Source organism: Toxorhynchites rutilus, chromosome 2, assembly GCF_029784135.1.
Source record: "Toxorhynchites rutilus septentrionalis strain SRP chromosome 2, ASM2978413v1, whole genome shotgun sequence".
Classification (NCBI taxonomy): domain Eukaryota; kingdom Metazoa; phylum Arthropoda; class Insecta; order Diptera; family Culicidae; genus Toxorhynchites; species Toxorhynchites rutilus.
The window spans coordinates 167894420-167914695 of record NC_073745.1 but is presented as its reverse complement, the minus strand read 5'-3'; the positions used below and the strand labels follow the sequence as shown (position 1 = coordinate 167914695).

The following is a 20276-nucleotide window of genomic DNA, read 5'->3' as shown; positions in this document are numbered from 1 at the left end:
CCATTCCTCTCATCGTATCCTTTCACTAATCTGCCCATGATTGCATAGGAGACGTAATCGACAGCACCATTAGTGCTGGGAAAACGTATATTTGTTGTTTTTTGGCCTACAAGCATAACCATGCAAATTTCCGATGAAATGATCTGTCTAGTTGAAGGATATTATCGGGAAAAAAAGGCCTAGGTGATTTTGCGGATTATAACACGCTTGCGTCTATTTATGCGGACAATCAATCGTTTCAATGAACATTTGTCCGCATAGCTAGACGTAATCACCAGGTTGCTCTGTTAGTATTTACAATTCCGATAATAGTCAAAACGTCTCCGTCGGTAGTTTCAGTTGTTATCGGATAAAATCACTAAGGCTTGGAAGAAATTTAGTGAAATGTCTGGAAAAGGTGTTCTTGATTTCTTGCGAGTCTATGAGAATACTTTTTTCCTGAAGAATACTCTGGGATATGATAAGAACAGCAGGCTCGTATTTTTTTTTTAATTAATTGAATTCGTAAAGTCAATCTGCAATGTTGGTAAATTTAGAAACATGATTTACCGATATCACGATCAATCGCATAAAGATGGTGGAGTGACTTATTCCAATGGTATGAGTAAATGCTGAGTAATGTTGAATCCGAGGAGTTAGAATGCTAAGAACCAACATTATTTTATTTTACTACTGATCTGATTGTTTCATTATCTACTTGAAGATTCAAATGCAGAAATTTAAGTAATTATAACATTAAAAAACACAATTGCTTCTCTTTGTTCATCGTGTACAGTAAATAGTAATTATGTGAGCAGCGTTTGAATGGTTTCTTATATTCATCTTTTAGGAAAAACTAAGTGATAAGACACTATCGTGACAGACATGTTTGGACTCTACAAAGAATGTGATTCAATTGTAGATTTAGCTTATAGCACATAATACTGACAATTGTTGATTTTCGAATGATGTATGAAAGCTGTATGGAACTACGTCTGTCATGCGGACAAACAGTGATTTGTCGGAAACGTTTTTTTTTTCAAAATAGCTCAAATGTTTTCGAACAAAAAATGTTTGCATGTTGAGCAAACGTATTACATTGTGTAGAATGCGAAACAGCGTTTTGTTCATTTAGTCGTTTACGTCTCCTATACAAACATGGGTAGTAATGTAAGTTATCGTTTTCACTATTTTCATAGGTGTGTATTGGTTTTCAGCAACGTTCTTTACCTTTTTCGTAAAATTAGGCAATGCTTGCATTTTGATGTGGCGTGTGTAATGACTCATATTTAGTGCAAAACGACAATAAATAGAAATAATTTGTTGTAACTCTTCTTTTTATTTTTATTTTAGAAATGGATAAGAGAAAACAATGTGCTTGGTATAGTACTACGTGATTCACTGCATCAACCACAGTACGTAGAAAAACTCGAAAAAATTCTTCGATTCCTCATCAAAGAAAAATCACTCACATTCGATGATCTGGACGCTGTGTGGCGAGCTCAAGCAGGGAAACATGAGGCGATAGTGAAAAATGTCCACGACCTTCTAGCCAAACTCGCATGGGATTTCAATGCAGAACAGTTAGATCACCTATTCAAATGCTTTCAAGCGAGTATGAAAACTGCGAACAAAAAACAACGAGAGCGATTATTGGAACTGAACAGACGATTAGCCGAGGATGATAAGAATGGTGTGATGGCACAAAAAGTTCTCAAATTATTTTGGACACTAGCCCACAGTCCAGATGTACCTCCTGAAGTACTTGACCAAGCGTTGGCTTCACACGTAAAAATTTTGGATTACAGTTGTTCACAGGAGAGGGATGCCCAGAAAACTATGTGGTTGGACAAGTGTGTAGATGAGTTGAAAGCTGGCGACGAATGGGCTTTGCCTGCCTTACGCCTAATCCGTGAGATATGTACGCTTTATGAAACAACAGCAAATCATACACCGAGAGTTCACCAAACATTAACTAGACAACAAGTCATCGATAGGCTTCAAAATGAACATACGCTTGTTATTCAAGTAACTAGTAGTTTGACCAAATACATGGATAGAGTGCGAGCACAGATCAAGCAGAATCCAACATTAAATCCTCTGAATTTACTTTTGGATAAGCGGTATCCACACCCGCAACAAATACAGGAAAGACTTGAGTTTTTGAAATTTTTGTTGAAGGATGGTCAGCTGTGGCTGTGTGCGGAGCAGGCAAAGGAAATATGGCAGTGTTTGGCAGTGAATGCAGCTTTTCCTAGTGATCGCGAAGAATGCTTCCGTTGGTTCGGGAAGCTAATGGGCGATGAGCCAGATCTCGATCCTGGCATTAACAAAGATTTTTTCGAGAACAATCTGCTGAAGTTAGATCCAGTGCTTCTTACTGAGAGCGGAATAAAGTGTTTTGAACGTTTTTTTAAAGCGGTAAATTCAAAAGAAGAACGCTTGAAAGGTAAACAACGTGGCTACGTGCTTGATAATGAAGATCTGATAGGTAAAGACTATCTCTGGCGCGTGATCACCGATGCTGGTGAAGATATCGCCTGTAAAGCAATAGATTTGCTGATAGAAGTGTCAACTGCCCTAGGGCCAAGACTACAAGCAAACTTGCCAGAATTTCATGAAAAATTCATCGGAGAGTGCTGTGATAGAATGCAAAATTATTACGCGATGTTGACCGATTTGATCGATGAGAATACTAAAATATTAGATGACGTCACTGGACGACTACAAATAGCAGAAAAGATGTGTCGAGTAGTGAAAACGCTTCAAGAGTATATCAAAGAATGTGATAGAAACTATACAGGGGAAAGATTATTGCTGCCTCTGGGTCGCGCGTCGCGAGGAAAGCATATGAATCTATACATACGTTTCCAAAATCCAGGACGCCAGCTAGAAGATTTGGAAGTGCTCACACATAACAATGAGACAATATTCTCTTTCAAGCGAAATCTGCTAAAGAAAATAAAGGCCACAACGAATAGTCTAAAAATAGATCTATTCAATTGCAATGGAGAACTTATTGAAATAATCGATGATCGACACCCGTTATCAAGTTACAACATTCGAGACAAAACGCTTGTCACAGTTAAACTGACGCCAAGTGGGTCGGGAATAGCCAGCTCTCCAGACAGCTCTAGCGATAGCAGTTCTGGTTCTCCACCTAGACCGTGTCCTGACATGCTTAGATCAGATTCTGAGGACATGTTACCTGGAGTGATTATTTCGCAAAGGCCAATCTACATTGAATTTTTCCTCAAAATTTATCAACTAGGCAGCAATCTCCAACACGGATTATTACGAGACAGTTGTGGATCTCTACTGCATTTATTGCCTTCAGATAATATGACAGTGGCAAACCTTCAGGCACTATGCAATTTCAATAACTTTGATCTGTCTGACAATTCGTTTCTTGGGAATAATACAGTTTCACGTAATCCCGAGTCCCTCTTTATTGATCCTAGCCCGTCGCGTGTGCTGTATAATTTGGAAGTTCTCCATGCGATGCTCATACCTGCATTGGACCCTGGCAATGAAGCAACGCTACATTTACAATCTTGTTGGTTACGTTGCGGTGCAGCCAACTTCATTCTGGATTTACTGACAAAAAATAATTTCCTACCAACAGCTGACATGCACACGAAACGCGCTGCGTTCCATTGTGCACTAAAATTGGTGAAATTCTTCTTGTACATAGTTGGTTGTATTCTGAGCAAAGTGGGAAACGATCCTTACAATTTCCATTCCGACACCGAGCGTTCTCAAATTGAAATCCTCGAGCAGGCCATTCAAGCAATATCTGGCAATTCAGAGTTGACTGTCAGATCCATGGCAATGAAATTAGCGCAAATTATTTCCGAAGAGATGTTATCAGCTGGTGCTGAGGGCGAAAGATGCCGTAATTTGTTTCAGTCAGCACTGCAGTGGAGTTTGCCAGACATGCCAACTATAAAAGCGATTTTGAATTTAGCATGGGCCGCATCAGGTAATAATTTGCAGTGTATCGGTTCAACGATTGATTTTAGTCAAAATATAACTGTCCCTGAGATAGCAGACTACGCAGTCTGTAAAGAGGCACTAGAAGTACTCGGCATTGCACTTGTTTTACACTATAATGCTTACGATACACTCAGTCGAGATAATGCTTGGGCGAGCTTCATCAAATCGTTAGTTCTAATCAATCCTTCACGTCACATACGGCAGACAGCATATGAGCAGCTTTTTCTAATGAGCACTTATTGTGCTACCGATCGTCGTCCATTTCTGTTCATTGTAAATTTACTGGTCAATCTGTTGCACACGGAAGTTCCACAACATCAGCAGACATGTGCTGACTATTTTCAACTGTTCTGCCGTATACTAAACTATGGATGCTCGTACAATTGGCCGTTGACAAAATGCGAAAATTTGTTGACACAGGAAATCGAATGGTTGCGAGCAGTTCGGGATAGCGTGAAGACAACTGGCGGCATTCAGATACATGATGATCTCCTGGAAGGGCATTTATGTCTAACTAAAGAGTTGATTTGTTACCTCAGTCCAGAGATCAAGTCGCTTCGAGCAGATCTTATTACGGCAAGTATTCATTCACATTCCGTTTAAGGGGGCAGTACACTATGGAAACTTGAAAAAAATGTAAAGAAAAATTCTTGCTCAAATTTTTTTCTGGGATGTCTACTTTACTGTAGTTTTTGTCCCAGTTTCCTCCGATGCTCCATTCCAAAGTTACAATCCAATTAGTGGACCTAAGTCTAACGCGTCTTTCTCGAAACCATGTTTTGCAAACCAGTGGGAGTTCTACCTCCGGAACGATCCATCTGATTTTGATGAAATAGGTTTTCCCAGATTCTCCACTGAATTTTCTGTCATTGTACGCAGGATTTTTGATATTTTGAAAAATGAAATTTTGATGAATGTTTTTGTCTCGATTTTTGAGGCAAAAATGCAATTTTTTACAAAAAATGTTGCCATTTCGTTAAAAATCAATATTTTGAAAAAATCCTGCGTACAATGACAGGAAATATATCCAAGATAAGATAAGATATAAAAAATCATCGATTAAAATCAGTTCACTAGAAAAACTTGTAGAATTCCCACCAGTTTACAAGGTTTTGAGTTTCCCCAACAAACGTACAGAAAATTGTCGGGGGTAAATTCCACTGACACCTCAAGAGGGATTTCATTTTGCAACACTCCGTTGCTTTGGGTGTCCGGAGAAACATTCCCCATCTTCGAAAACAAAAATCCACTGACCTGCCAACAATGGCAGTCCGAATCGAGGCCCCGATTCCGGTGACCATTATTTGTATATACCTGCCGTCTGGCACAATCCCGGAACTACGATGGAAGCTGCATGAGGCGTTAGCAGGCTAGGATGACCCGAAAATCATCTTGGGGGACTTCAATGCTCATCATCGCAACTGGGGAAGCAAACGCCAGACGTCAGCAGGAATGTCATCGCCGACCTCTTGGAGGTGATAGAGCTCTCGGTCTTAAATGACGGCACTGATACTTTCCGTAGAGGTACCAGCAATACAGCCATTGATATTTCAGCAGCTAGTCTCAACTTGGTGGATAGGTTAGGGTGGAACAAAGTCGATCAACACATCAGGGTACGGCGATTAATCCGGAAGGCGAAGTTAGACAGTTGGACTGGTTTTCTGGAGTCTATCAATGAAAACCAGTCCTCTGTGGATCTTTGGAGCAGAGTAAACGCGCTAAATGGGAAGAGAAGACCACACAACCCCATTCTTCGAGTGGATGGTATAACCTTCAGCGATCCGGTAGATACTTCGAACACGCTCGGGGAATATTTCGCGGGATTGTCCTCGATCTCCAAATATGAGCCCGATTTCATCCGTCGACAGGAAGCGGGTATCGTCCTAATCATCCTCTCAACCGGAACTTCATCATCTAGGAACTTTTTGTCGCCCTACGTTCCACAAAAGGTAAATCAACTGGTCCAGACGGTATCGGCTATAAGATGCTGAAAAAGTTGTCCCAGCTCGGACAGTCCATCTTTCTCAGCATCTTTAACGACCTGTGGAGTACACACGAATTTCCCGAGGGTTGGAGACACAGCCTAGTAATACCTATACCTAAGGTCAATCAAAGCAGCAACAACGTGAAAGACTACCATCCAATTTCCTTAACCTCCTGTTCATCCAAGAACCAGGAAAGAATGGCGAACATACGCCTGGTCACCTTTCTAACCGAGAATAGAAAATTGGACTATCGACAATTCCCCTTCCGACCGGGTATGAACTAAGATTGGGCGATCTTTATAAAAAGATCGATCTTGTCGAATCGATTTTCCAAACGGCGTAGGGATCGATCTACTGATTAAATCGGTATCTAAGAATCGATCTTTGATCTCTGCTTTTTTCGTTTTTGTTCATTCTATATGACGGCCACAGGCACAGGAACAGGACATTCGTCTTGTGTCGCCAGGTAGTCGTTTTATAAAATAAATTAATTGAAAAAGCATTACTAGAAACTCAACAACTGGCCAGAATTCAGCTGACAATGATCTCATAAAATCGTGCCATACATCTGTCATTTAGTTGAAGCGGATCCTTGATTTTGGCGCCAGTTCTAGGAAACAACCTTTCTATTCCTATGCGCAACTGGTTACAGTTCATCCCCTCAGTAGCTGCTGCTAGTTCTGTCTCTCTCAGCATTTGTACAGAAGTAAATCGTAGAAGAAGCGATCCGAATGTTGACATTATGTTTAAAGAAATGTTAGGTGGCCTTTGGTATGACAAAAAATCGATGTATACTTCAAAAACAAATCTACAAAAAGTTTTTCTAAGATCGAAAAGATCGAACGCAAAAAAACAGAAATCGGAATGGAAAAGATCGATCTTCTAAGAATCGATCCGAGATCGCCCAATCATAGTATGGGCACCAACAACTACTTCGCGACCCTCGGGGACGTGATAGCCGGCAGATTGGGGCGTTGACGGAAAATTACTGCACTTCAACTTCGCCACACGCTGAACCTTTGAGATCAAAATTGGTAACATCAGATCCCGAGTTTTCCACGAGGAAACAGGAGTATCTCAAGGCTCAGTTCTTGCTGTCCCCCTTTTTCTCGTCGCCATGAATAGCCTGTTCCAGGTTCTGCCTGGGGAGTCTTCGTGTTTATCTACGCGGACGACATTCTTCTGATGGCAGTGGGTTACACCCATAGGATTCCACGCATCAGGATACAGGCAGCTACCAATTCCATCGGCCGGTGGGCGACCGAGAGAAAAGTTTTTTTCAGCACAGAAGAGCTATCATATGGTGATATGCAGCGACAGACATCAGGGTCCCAACCCCCCGGTCCAGCTATACAAAAACAACATTCCTCGTCGAAAAATGCTAAAGATCCTTGGAGTATTGGTTGACTACAAACTTAGCTTCATCTGCCATTCCGAGGAAGTTAAGAACAGCTGCGCCACCCGGTTGAATCTGTTGAAAACCATTTCCAAACCGCACCGGAGCAATAACAGAAATATCTGGCTACGGGTGGCCAAAGCTATCATCAGCAGCCGCCTCACCTATGGCCTCGAACTGACGTGTTTGGCTGGAGACAAGCTCCCAAAAACTCCGGCATCGATCTACAACAAAGCACTAAGGACTGTCTCCGGTCTCCTGCCATAAACACCAGCTGCATCTGTCTGCGCTGAAATTGGAGAACCTCCTTTTGATCTAATCATAGGCTTGGAGATCGTAGCCAGGACTGCCAGTTTCTTGTCGAAAACCAGCGGTAGAGGGGAGACCTACCTGACTGCCCTTAGCAACACGATCCTGCAGCGGGTCGCGCATTCCAACCTCCCACCGGTGGCAAAACATTCCTGGTTTTGTGCGAACGGCTGGAGGTTCCCAACTGTTCTCATCGAGAGTTCATTGAGAGAGAGGGCAGTTTCCCAGAAACGTCAAGGGCTCGATTGTCAGGTTTGACGATGTTAAAGGAATGAGAGAACAACGAATCCTGTCTAGACTGAGGACCGGTCACTGCTCGGTCTCACACGGATTTAAAAAACACCTTTCCATCTACTCTGCAACCACTGCTAAATCCACAACTCCATCGAGCACTTCTTGTGTGGTCTCCCGAAATTTGATAATATGCGAAACCTTTTTGGAATCAGCGGGAGTGTAAGAGACATCTTGAGGGACGATTCAGCAAGAGTAGCAGCGCTTTTCTGCTACCTAAAAGATGCCGAACTATTTTTTTAAGATCTAGCGTCTGAACAATGAATCAGTCAAGAAGATTCTTGTTCCTTCCCCTCCACGATGAAGGGGAATAAGAATACTTCGGCATCTTCAACGGCACGGCTTCCTCTCCACTGGCCTGGAGCCATCCATGGTCCGAGGACATCTTTGCCATCTGGTCCAGCAAGCAAACAGCATGTTTTTTGTTAAGTTATGTTTCGTAAAAGGATTTATATGTGTTTAATATTTATGTCCAATATTTATGTGATAGCTTTATGTGCAATCTGTTCCCAACGAAACCTTGCGGCAACGCCTTCGATAAAGAGGCGAACCAGCCCAGGAGGCTGAAAACCTCTCAAATAAAGAATAAAAAAATACAAGGATTTGGCTGCAAGAGTTCAACAAAACCGGTTGCGACTATTCAGGGGACAGTCCAATTGACACCAATATATTTTTTGTTTGTTAAGTAATATATACCTAATAAAACTGTGATATCAGATCATTCATAGTAATTTATTTTCTCGTTGAAAAAAATCGCTATAATCACATACTTTTTGTGATGTTCATAGTGTACTACCTTCTTAAGAGGAATCATTCAGCGTTAATGTTAAGACTAAAAATATTTTTCGTTACCCAAACAGGAGTTAACAGACGATTATCTGTTCAGTGCTTCACGTCAGTACTTACATTTACGTCGCAACGGAGAAATGCTGAACATCAACGCTCCACCACCAGTTTGTCGTAATTCGCACACAATAACTGCAGCATGTGATTTACTGGTTGCCTTATGTCAGAATTCTGTGGAGAATATGAAAATTTTGGTGAACACATTGTTGAATATGTTTTGCACAGACATCGAGCCACTACGTGAATGGGAATACTTGCCACCTGTTGGACCTCGACCGCCGCAGGGTTTTTGTGGTTTGAAAAACGCTGGTGCTACATGTTATATGAATTCGGTTCTACAACAGCTTTTCATGGTGCCATCGCTGCGTTTAGGTATACTATCAGCACGAGGAGCAGCCACCGATCCCAACGAAGACTTTAGTGGGGAACCAGATGTATGTGCTAACGATGTATCATTTTCAACTAGATTAATAATAACCGATTTTCAGTCCGTTCAAGAATGTGATGAATCGAATCGGAAAAATTACCATGTGGGGATTTTGAAATATGTTCAAGCCATATTCGCTCACCTCGGTCACAGTGCATTGCAATATTATACGCCACGTGGATTGTGGAGTCATTTCAAGTAACCCAACCTTCATTCACGCACACATTTGCTTATTATGACATTCTCTAACATTTGCAGACTTCAAGGAGAGCCAGTTAATTTACGAGAGCAGCAAGATGCGGTTGAATTCTTCATGTCGCTTTTCGAGAGCCTAGACGAAGGACTTAAATCGCTCGGCTATCCTCAGCTGATGGGTGCAACGTTGGGTGGATGTTTCAGTGATCAGAAGATATGTCAAGACTGCCCGCATCGTTATAGCAAAGACGAACCGTTTAGTGTTTTCAGTGTAGATATTAGGAACCATAGTTCGCTTACAGATTCCTTAGAACAGTATGTTAAAGGGGAAATTTTAGAAGGCGCGGATGCTTACCATTGTGATAAATGTGATAAGAAGGTTCGTAAATTTGACGTTCGATGTACAGTCGAATTTTTTATTTAATTTCTTTCGACCAGGTGGTGACCGTTAAACGGTTGTGTGTGCGAAAGCTGCCACCTATTCTAGCTATTCAACTTAAACGGTTTGAGTATGACTATGAGAGAGTGTGTGCGATAAAATTTAACGATTACTTTGAGTTCCCTCGCTGGTTGGATATGGAACCTTACACAGGTAAAAAGATTGTAAACCTCATTACACCACGGCATCGTAACGCAAGTCTAGAGTAACATTACACTTCGTTTTTCCTTGTCAACAGTATCTGGTTTGGCAAAAATAGAAGGTGAAGTGATAGACGTTGATGACAAATCCGATCAATGCACTGAAACACGTTATCAACTAACAGGAATTGTTGTACATAGCGGGCAAGCGTCTGGTGGCCATTATTTCAGCTACATACTCCACAGGTGTGTTTTTGTATCGACCCAAAAACTTATCGTATTAACACTTTTACTTTCAGAACACCTAGCGGATTGGAAAAATGGTATAAATTCGACGATGGGGAAGTACTTGAGTGCAAAATGAACGAGGATGATGAATTGAAGGCACAGTGTTTCGGAGGCGATTACATGGGAGAAGTGTATGATAATAATCTTAAAAGGATGCAATATAGACGCCAGAAAAGATGGTGGAATGCGTATATGCTGTTTTATACCCGGTGTGATCATGCAAATATAACGTACACAAACTGTATAGAGCAACTTTCGTTGGCAGAGAGTAAATATTGCATATTGCCAATGCCGGCTCCCATAGAAAAAAGTGTGAGGTACGTATATAAGAATATCTATGGATCTAAAATTATACGATGTTAGTTATGGTTTCATGAAAAATAGGTAAAGAGTTTGTATATGTGTTTGAAATGACGTTTTCGGTATTTGAGTGACTGGATGCATAATGGTTTATTTGCACCAATAGACTCTTTTTCCGAGGTCACGATTGAACTACTTCAAGATGAATCATCTGTATATTTTTCATTATACCGTTTTGAACAACTTTGACATTATTTCAATGGATTCGGATAAGTGTAGTATCGTTGATACGAACGTGAAATACTTTCCTTATCTGGTTTGGTAATCCACTACAGTTGTAATGGTTACAATGAAATCAATTGTTATTATTTTGTTATCGGTAGGTTATCATGTGATCATGTTTTGTACGTGTTTACGTAATGAATCAGAATTGTACTAAGGAACATGGATGAGAATATCTTTTACGATCGATCTTAAAGTGATCCAGAGTGAGGGGGGCAGCGCTTCAAGGAACACCTGAATGGCGTACAGGCAGAATACCAAGATAACTATGAAAAACAACAAATCGCCTGGAAAGGATGCTATCAGAACTGAAAGGCCTGGAAAGGTGACAAACTAGACAGTGGAAATTTTCGTGCAATCATCGTTCTGAATGCCGCCCAAATTATTTTCCGTTGTCGGGGGCAACGGTGAACAGGGATGCACAACGGGGGCAGCACTTGTTCACCAATAGACTACGTGGGACCTGCTTGAGATCCCGCGACGCATATGGGTAGAAATACTCGTTCCTCGATCGATCTCTCTGAATTCCTTCTGCCGACAGAGTTCGACTCCCGCTATCTTGTATCGTCATTATTGAACTGTCCGCCACTAAACCACAAAGTAGCGCTGAGGATTGTAGTGACGCCGAACCGTTTATCCTACCGTCAGGCCAAGTGCGCGAACGCTGGTTGAGACTTTTATTCCAAGTTGCCGCGTATCTTTGTCTCGTTCGACAAACACTGTCCATCGTTGCCACTACAGTCTTCAAGCTGCCGACACAGCACCATCCACAGCTAATTCCCCAATCCGCCGAAGATCCGCTCGTCTCATTACCAGGGCCAAATTGGCCGCAACAATCACTCCACTGGAAGCTCATTCCAAGCCTGCCTACATCGTCTATATCAGCCGAAAAACTGTCCAACGCCGATATCTACGATGCATGGAGACGAATAGATTCCACACAAGCTATGTCCGAAAGTTCGAACCAAACAAAATTTTCTCGGCTGCCTCCGAATGGCAAGGCCGTCCAACATGTTTTGCCGAGAATCGTCGCAATCACTATAACTATCCCTCAGATTCTTCACCACACCGCCCATCAGCAACAAAGTCTGCTCACCAACCTCGCCCTGCAATGGAACATCAATGAGTTGTACAATAACTTGGAAGAGTTGGAGATCCTTGACCGAGAGCTATGCCCGTCCTTCATCACATTCCATCACCGAGATTCCCCAACAATCATTCAGAAAATTATCGGAGGTAAATTCCACTGGTGCACCAAACGATGCTCCGTTTTGCAACATTCCGTTGCTTTGGGGGCCCAGAGAAACACGCTCTATTTGCGAAACGAATTTCCACTGACCTCCTAATAATAGCACACGAGCAGCCCGAATCGAGGCCCCGATTCCGGTGACCGCCAGTTGTGTATATCTGTCGTGTGGTAAAATCCCGGAACTACGACGGAAGCTGCATCCCGGGGGATTCAATGTTCATCACCGTAACTGGGGAATGCAAACACTAGACGACGTGAGGAGTGTCATCGCCGACCTCTTGGAAATGCTGGAGCTCTCGGTCTTAAATGACGGCACGGATACTTTCCGTAGAGGTATCAACAACACAACCATTGATACTTCAGTAGCCAGTCTCAGCTTGGTGGATAGGCTAGCGTGGAACAAAGCCGACGACCTTCATCACCCGATAAACATCAGCTCCAATGGATCGCGGCCGCTTACGACTCGCATATCCAGATGGATCTTCGACAACCCAACCACCATTGCCGCCTTCAACAAAATCACTTCGTGCAAAAAAGGGCTGCGTCGATGGTCAGAGGAAATCAACGGGGAGGTTAAGAAGTGGAGAAAGTTTCTGCGTGCAACCAATAAAGGATGTTGCCATGGCGGCAGGCGGTTCCGGAAGGCAAAGCTAGACAGTTGGACCGGTTTTCTGGAGTCTAAGAAAGAGAACCAGTCTTCTCCGGATCTTTGGCGCAGAGTAAACGCGCTGAATATAAGACCACATAACCCCATTCTTCAAACGGGCAGTACCCTCAGCGATACGACAGGTACTTTGAACACGCTCGGGGAACATTCCGCGGAATCTTCATACTCGAATATGGCTCCGAGGGAACGGATACCACTTCGGTCAGCAACTTTGTGGTCCCGGTGAATCGTCTCAATAATCTTCTTAGTTGAAACTTCGCCATCGAGGAATTTTCCGTCGCCCTAAGTTCCCCAAAAAAAATTAGTTGACTAGTCTTGACGGCTTAAACAGCTGTCCCTGCTCGGGTAGTTCGCCCTTCTCAGCATCTTTAACGAATTGTGGAGTGCACACGTATTCCCCGAGGGCTGAAGACAAAGCCTAGTACTACTTATAGTTAAGGTTGGCCAAAGCATCAACAATGTCAAAGGCTATCGTCTGATTTCCTTGACCTCCTGTTGATCCAAGATCTTGAAAATAATGACAAACAGACGTCTGGTCGACTTTCTGTCCGAAACAGGAAATTGAACTATCGGTTGTTCGCCGATAGGCTAGGTATGCACCAACAACTACTTCGCAATCGTCGGAGACGTGATAGTCGAGGCCAACAGGAACCGTCAGTACATGGAGAAGGTAGCACTGGATCTAGAAAAGGCGTTCAAAAGTACATGGATCCCGTTAGTGCTTAAAATTCTGGCAGATTGGGGCGTTGACGGTAAATTACTTTACTTTATAAAGAACTTCACCACACGTCGAATCATCAAAATCAAAATTGGTAACATCAGCTCCCGAGTTTTCCACGGGGAAACAGGAGTATCTCAACGTTCTGTTCTTGCAATTATCCTCTTTCTCTTCATTATGAATAGCCTGTTTCAGGTCCTGCCTATAGGTGTTTTCGTGTTCGTCTACGCGGACGATATTCTTTTGATGGCAGTGGGTGACACTCACAAGAATAAACGCATCAGAATACAGGCAGTTGCCAATTCCATCGGCCGGAGGGCGGCTGAGAGAGGAGACAACTAGAGACATCAGGGTCCCAACTCCAGGGTTTAGTCATACAAAGATTACATCCCTTGTCGAAAAATACTCCAAAGCTATAATCAGCAGCCGCTTCACCTACGGCAAGTGGATGTGTTTGGAAGGAGACAAGCTCCCAAAAACTCTGGCACCGATCTATAACAAGGCACTATGAACAGTTGAAATTAGAGAACACTCTTTCGACCTAATCGTTCTGCTACTACACTCAAGGCCATCACAGCAGAAAAATACCGTTTCCACGAGAAATGATTTCTGATGCAAAAAAGAAATTACGATACAAAAGAATCTAGCTCACCTGTAGCGTACGTCAAACCACATTGTACTCAAATATCGATGCATGCACGCTAGAGTGCCAATAAATGTATGGGAAAAAAGTGACCCTCGAATTTTCAAAGTGAACTCGATTAAAAATGTCGATTCCCACGAAAAACTATTCTATGCAAAAGATCAGCTCAATCGGACTTCATTTACGAGGGTCACTTTTTTCCCATACATTTATTGGCACTCTAGCGTGCATGCATCGATGTTCTCGATGTTCTCATTCTCTTTATCTAGAACACAAAGAAAGTCGGAAGAAAGAAGCTTCTGTGTCAAATGAATCAAAGTTAATAAAACAGCAACGAGAAACAGAAACGAAATCTCTTGAGATGAAACGAAGATTTTTTTGTTTTTTCTCTCAAATTTTGTTCAATATGTAATCTATCATGTATAACTAGAAGAACGAATATTATACATTTCTAATTGTTGATATTTTTTCAGAACTCAAAACATTCGATTTCTCCATGCGAAAAGTTTGTTTTCGGTGGAATTTTTTACGTTTGTTAAAAAGCTAGTTAGTCTACCGCAACTCCAGGGAACCGAAAAGATAGATAAACTGGTAAGTAATGTTGCATTTTTCAAAACATATAATCGAATATTGTTATTCACATTTTTCTCCAAATTTATAAAACCGGAAGGTGATTTTAAATTCGTTCCATATTGCTAATTGAAGCTGTCTATACAAACAATGTTAATGATAATTACTGTATGTTCGTAGCAATCGGAGTTCGATGAATAAATAATTAAAATGCAATATTGTTTGCTGAAAACCTGATTTGAGGGTAGGTGAATTCCCAAATTCCCCATCGACAATCAACTGTTTATATACAAATTCATATATATTATGGTGAGTTTGGTGTTGTTCTGCACAGAACGTTCCACTAAAATTATGACTTCAAGAAAGCACATTCTAGTGACGCCACATTGAACATTGAGCAACAACCATATCTCACGTGGGAAAGTAACTACTAATTTTTCTTCTTCAGTGGGAGCCTTGAACCACTGCGAGCATTTTTTTCCAAAATATATATTATAGAATGGTCTAGCCGGATGGACTAGCCGGCAGAATCATCAGCTCGTGTAGAGTTGCCATGAGCGGTACAATCCTCAGCTCTTGGTGAATGATTAGTAGGCTGCACAACCTTCGGCCCGTGTATCTGTAAAGAGTATGTGTATGTATTGCCGCGACTAAGTAAAAGTTTATCGGTTGGGATATGATACAGGGATACAACGGAGGAAAAATCTTTAAACGTATTCTTGTTAAAAAATAAGATGAGCGTTTATCAACTTTCATTGAGCGGATTGCCTCTATTGAGCTGAGACTGTCTGAAAAAATAAAATAGTGGTCGATGGACACCCAGCTCAGCGACATACACGAAACAAGGATCTCTGAGTTTAAAAGAGGCACTAGAATTTTCAATGAAGATGCCGAAGCCAGTGGACCCGTTTATGTGTGAACCATCAGTGAACAACATTTTATCAGATCTAACTTTCCCATATTCTGCCGAAAATATCGGCGGAATACAATCGGAGCGTAGATGATCTGGGATTCCATGGATTTTTTTTTCGCATGGACAGATAAAAAAAACAGAGGAATTGCAAAAGTATGGGAAGCAAACTTGGTTGGAGATTCCTGGTGAAGGGTGCACGTTGTGGGTAAGGTACTCATGATATAAAGATATAAAATTTGACTGAGGAGTCAGTTGAAGTAGATTTTCGAAGTTATCAATCACCAATGGATTCATGATCTTGCAACGGATGAGAAATCTGTAGGATAATTCTGTGAACCGAAGAGTAAGCGGGGGTACTCCTGCCAAGACTTCGAGACTCATCGTATGTGTCGAATGCAAACACCCCATGGCTATACGCAAGCAACGATATTGTATCCTCTCCAGCTTGAGAATATGAATCCTAGCAGCTAATCGGGAGCAAAAACTGCCATATTCTAACACTGATAATATCGTTGTTTTGTACAGCTTAATGAGGTCTCCTGGATGGACACCCTACCATGTTCCGGTTATTGTTTGGATAAAATTGATTCTTTGCTGGGATTTCTGTTTCAGATACGCAATGTGTCTTCCTTAGGTACATTTAGAATCAAAATATACACCTAGGTATTTAGGTATATATAAAATATACACATAGAGTGCCTGATCGTTTTGTCGAATAGGTGAAGTTGGAATTGGAGTGGTTCATACTTCCTAGAAAATACGACCATTTCGGTTTTCTCCGTTGAGAATTCGATACCCAGCTTGAGAGCGCACGTGAACGTGGTTGTTCAAAGCTTTTTGCAGAAAGACGGGATTATTACCCGTGATGGAAATAACTCCATCGTCTGCAAGTTGTCTCAGCGTGCAGTCTGTAGTTAGACAATGATCCATATCATTGACGTAAAAAACTGTACAAGAGGGGGCTTAGGCAGGAGCTATGTGGTAGGCCCATAAAACTGTAACGGGAAGATTTTGAGCTGCCATGAGAGAAATTCATGTGCTTTTCTGACAGTAAATTGTACAGGAAATTATTCAGAATTGGTGAAGGTTCACGATTATGAAGCTTCTCTGAGAGAATTTTAATGGAAACTGAATCAAATTCCCCCTTGAAATCAAGAAAAATAGAAGCCATTTGTTCTTTGCGAGCAAATGCAACTTGAATTTCAGAAGATAGCAGCGCGAGACTATCATTCGTCCCTTTACCCCGGTGGAAGCCAAACTGCGTAGTTGACAGCAAATTGTTCGTTTCGACCCACTTGTCCAAACGAAGTAGATTTTTTTTCTCTGACAATTTACGAATACAGGATAACATTGCAATCGGCATATACCAATTGTAATCGCAAGCCGGCTTGTTGGGTTTTCGTATGGCTATCACTCTCACTTGTCTCCAGTCATGCGGGACAATATTCAGCTCCAGAAACTTGTTGAACAAGTTCAGCAAACGCTGTTTTGTAAAGTCAGCGTTTGCTGAAATCGCCAAAACATTTGTCAAAACCGCCAAACATTGATCAAAAAATCGCCAAAACATTGGTCAAAACCTACATCTTTGTTCCTGTAAGAAGTTCAATACAATGGTTTTTTTCCTACATCACAATGTGTGATTTTTTATCATAGTAATACTGTAGAAAAGTTTACTTATTTTTGAATTTTATATGGTTTCATTTTTTGTTAGGTTTTGTGAGGTTATGTACTTTCTGCATATAGTTGTTTTAAATCGAATTGATCGTACAATAAAGTAATACAAAATTGAATTGAATTGATAGTAAGTGCTAGCTAAGCTATCATTTGATGTCAAAACCTTACCATATGGTTGCTTTCCAAAGCCATGAAAAAATATCAAAGCTATTGTTCGATTTTTCGACTTCCGCTACCGCTGTACCGAACACTGCGCCGAAAAGTATGCACATCGCGCTGGTGTGATCGATGTGCAGTATGACTTTCATGTCGTCTAAAGACGACGCTCGTACACACAGGTCGTCGCGCGGATGTCGTCTATAGACGACGCTCGTAGCGAAAGGGTTAAACACCTGGCTGATTCATATGATCGATATATCAATTTAAAGCCAATTAGCTAGTCTTCTTTGGAAAAATATTATGATCGCAAAAAAATTGGATTTGGCTTTTGTAATTATTAATTGTATTTGTTTCTTATAGTTTACATGGTTTCGACCAAAGCGCCAAGGGCGCTAAGTCGGTATCGATACCTGCAAACAATGTTAAAGTGAAGTCAATATCATGTTTTGAAACAAACATCAGAGTTTTATAAATAGAGAAAAAAATATCAGAGTTTTGAAACAAACTTCGTCCCGCTCAAAATTTATTTTCCGTTATCACATCCACGTTTTCTTACTTGTAAATTGATCTTCTAATTTACCCCTTAAAATTATGTTTTGCTATAAAATTTCAGTACTTCTACCAAAACTCGACATTATAATATCAGATTATTTTCAGATAAAATTCTCGTGTAAGATTTTTCATCCACTTGCAAATAACATGTTTCTCCGTTAAATAGAATAAATGTTTTATAAAGAAAATATGATAAAATGAAGACAACCCTAAATCGGACAATTTCTTTCTTGAGTTTTGCTCTTATCAACACATTCGGCGATCCATTTTATTTATATAGATAGAAGACGATATAGTGCGTTTTATCACATTAAAATTCATTTTCACTTTCGAACGAAGATCAATTTCGTTACCGCAATCATTAAATGCACTAACAACGCTTGTCAAAATATAATTGTAGAACACATGCGAATTGAATTTTCGAATTCCCCCATTTTCCTTCAGAGTTTTTCGAAAATTTTCAACTGACATGTTTAGTTAAAATATGTGCATTATTTTTATGGGACCCCCTCTCCTTTCCAGAGGAGGAAGGGGTGTCATACCATCATAGAGGCATTTCTCGTACTCAAAAACCCTCACATCCCAAATTTGGCTCCATTTGCTAAATTAGTTCTTGAGTTATGCAGAAGCTTGTGATTCATTTGTATGGCAGCCCCCCTTTAGAGAGGGGGAAGAAGTGTCGAACTACCATAGAAACGTTCATCGATCTAAAACCTCTATATGTTAAGTTTGATTCCATTTGTTTCATTAGTTCTCGAGCTGTTCAGCTACCTCCCCCTCCCCCCTCTTTAGAGAAGGGAAAGGAGTGTCAAACAACCATAGAAATATTTATTGCACCTAAAACCTCCATATACCTAATTTTGTTTCATTCGCTTGATTAATTCTCGAGTAATGCAAAAATTTGTGCTTCGTTTGTATGGCTAGCATCTTTAGAGAGGGGGTGGTGTGTCTAACCATAATATAAACATTTATTGCACCCTAAAACCTTCATATGCCTAATTTGGTTTCATTTGCTTGATTAATTCTCGAGTAATGTAGAAATTTGTGTTTCATTTGCTTGAATATTTCTCGAGTAATGGAAAAATTTGTGTTCCATTTGTATGGCAGCTCCAAATCCATTTATATATATATATATATATATATATATATATGTATATATATATATATATATATATATATGTATATATATATATATATATATATATATATATATATATATATATATATATATATATATATATATATATGTATATATATATATATATATATATATATATATATATATATATATATATATATATATATATATATATATGTATATATATATATATATATATATATATATATATATATATATATATATGTATATATATATATATATATATATATATATATATATATATATATATATATATATAAATATATATATATAGATCATAGGCTGTATCGATACCTGAAAATGATGTTTACATGAATTTCAAGTTTCAACTCCAAAAACTGAAAAATGAACCATGCTTGTTTTTGCTTGAAATTTGCGAACGCAAACATTTTATCATTGATTTGGATGTCACTTTTTTGCAAATGTCTAATTTTATAAATTATAGGCTATATCGATACCTGTAAATGATGTCAAAATGAAGCCTATACCTCAAATCATGTCTGTGTTTTCATTTTTCAATTATTTATAACATAATTTATAAAGGAGGGAATCACTTCAGTATGCATTGAACTCCATTTGACGGGGAACAATGAAATGCGATAGTCGAGTCGCAGAGTGAGATTGCAACTAAACGCCCGACTGACTGTTGAGTCATGTTGACGGAGAGACTGCTGGAAGAAGCCAAAACTGATTTCCAATTGAATACGAAGGCGACTTTCTTCATAATCCGCTGACTATCCTCAGTTGAATATGACTTTGTCCAGCCCTGCGTTTAACCTTTTTTTTAAAGTTGGAATGAATCACCATATGGCGATCATCAAATTTTCGTGGACAGTCAACGAGATTGTTTAGTTCATGTCATGCGTTTAATTTAGACTTTCTCGGCCTCATTTCTAACGTTTTTTATTTAGAAGATTAAATGTGAAATATTTGTTTTTTTTTCCTATTATAGAGGCTTTAAACTTTGAAGTTTATTCGTCTCTAGCCTTGGGAATGCCAATTGAAGAATGGTCAATGGAGGGTCCTGAAATGCAGATGCGAAACAACTTGCGAACGGGCGGTTGATGTTACGTTAGAACATTATAACTTGATAAAATGA

General features: G+C 40.3%; 1 protein-coding gene across 2 annotated transcripts in view; it reads left to right on the top strand.

The window, feature by feature from the left end:
- The window catches only part of LOC129764356 (probable ubiquitin carboxyl-terminal hydrolase FAF), a 45167-nt gene that overhangs the window by 13933 nt on the left and 10958 nt on the right, over window positions 1–20276 (top strand). The window contains exons 5-12 of one of the 2 annotated variants that reach the window (XM_055763343.1): window positions 1333–4551; window positions 8817–9236; window positions 9291–9427; window positions 9488–9803; window positions 9863–10016; window positions 10102–10249; window positions 10303–10608; window positions 14624–14741. In XM_055763343.1, the coding sequence (XP_055619318.1) occupies window positions 1333–4551; window positions 8817–9236; window positions 9291–9427; window positions 9488–9803; window positions 9863–10016; window positions 10102–10249; window positions 10303–10608; window positions 14624–14741 (4818 nt within the window). Of the gene's footprint in view, window positions 1–1332; window positions 4552–8816; window positions 9428–9487; window positions 9804–9862; window positions 10017–10101; window positions 10250–10302; window positions 10609–14623; window positions 14742–20276 lie in introns of both variants that reach the window. The other variant, XM_055763342.1, reaches the window with a different exon arrangement.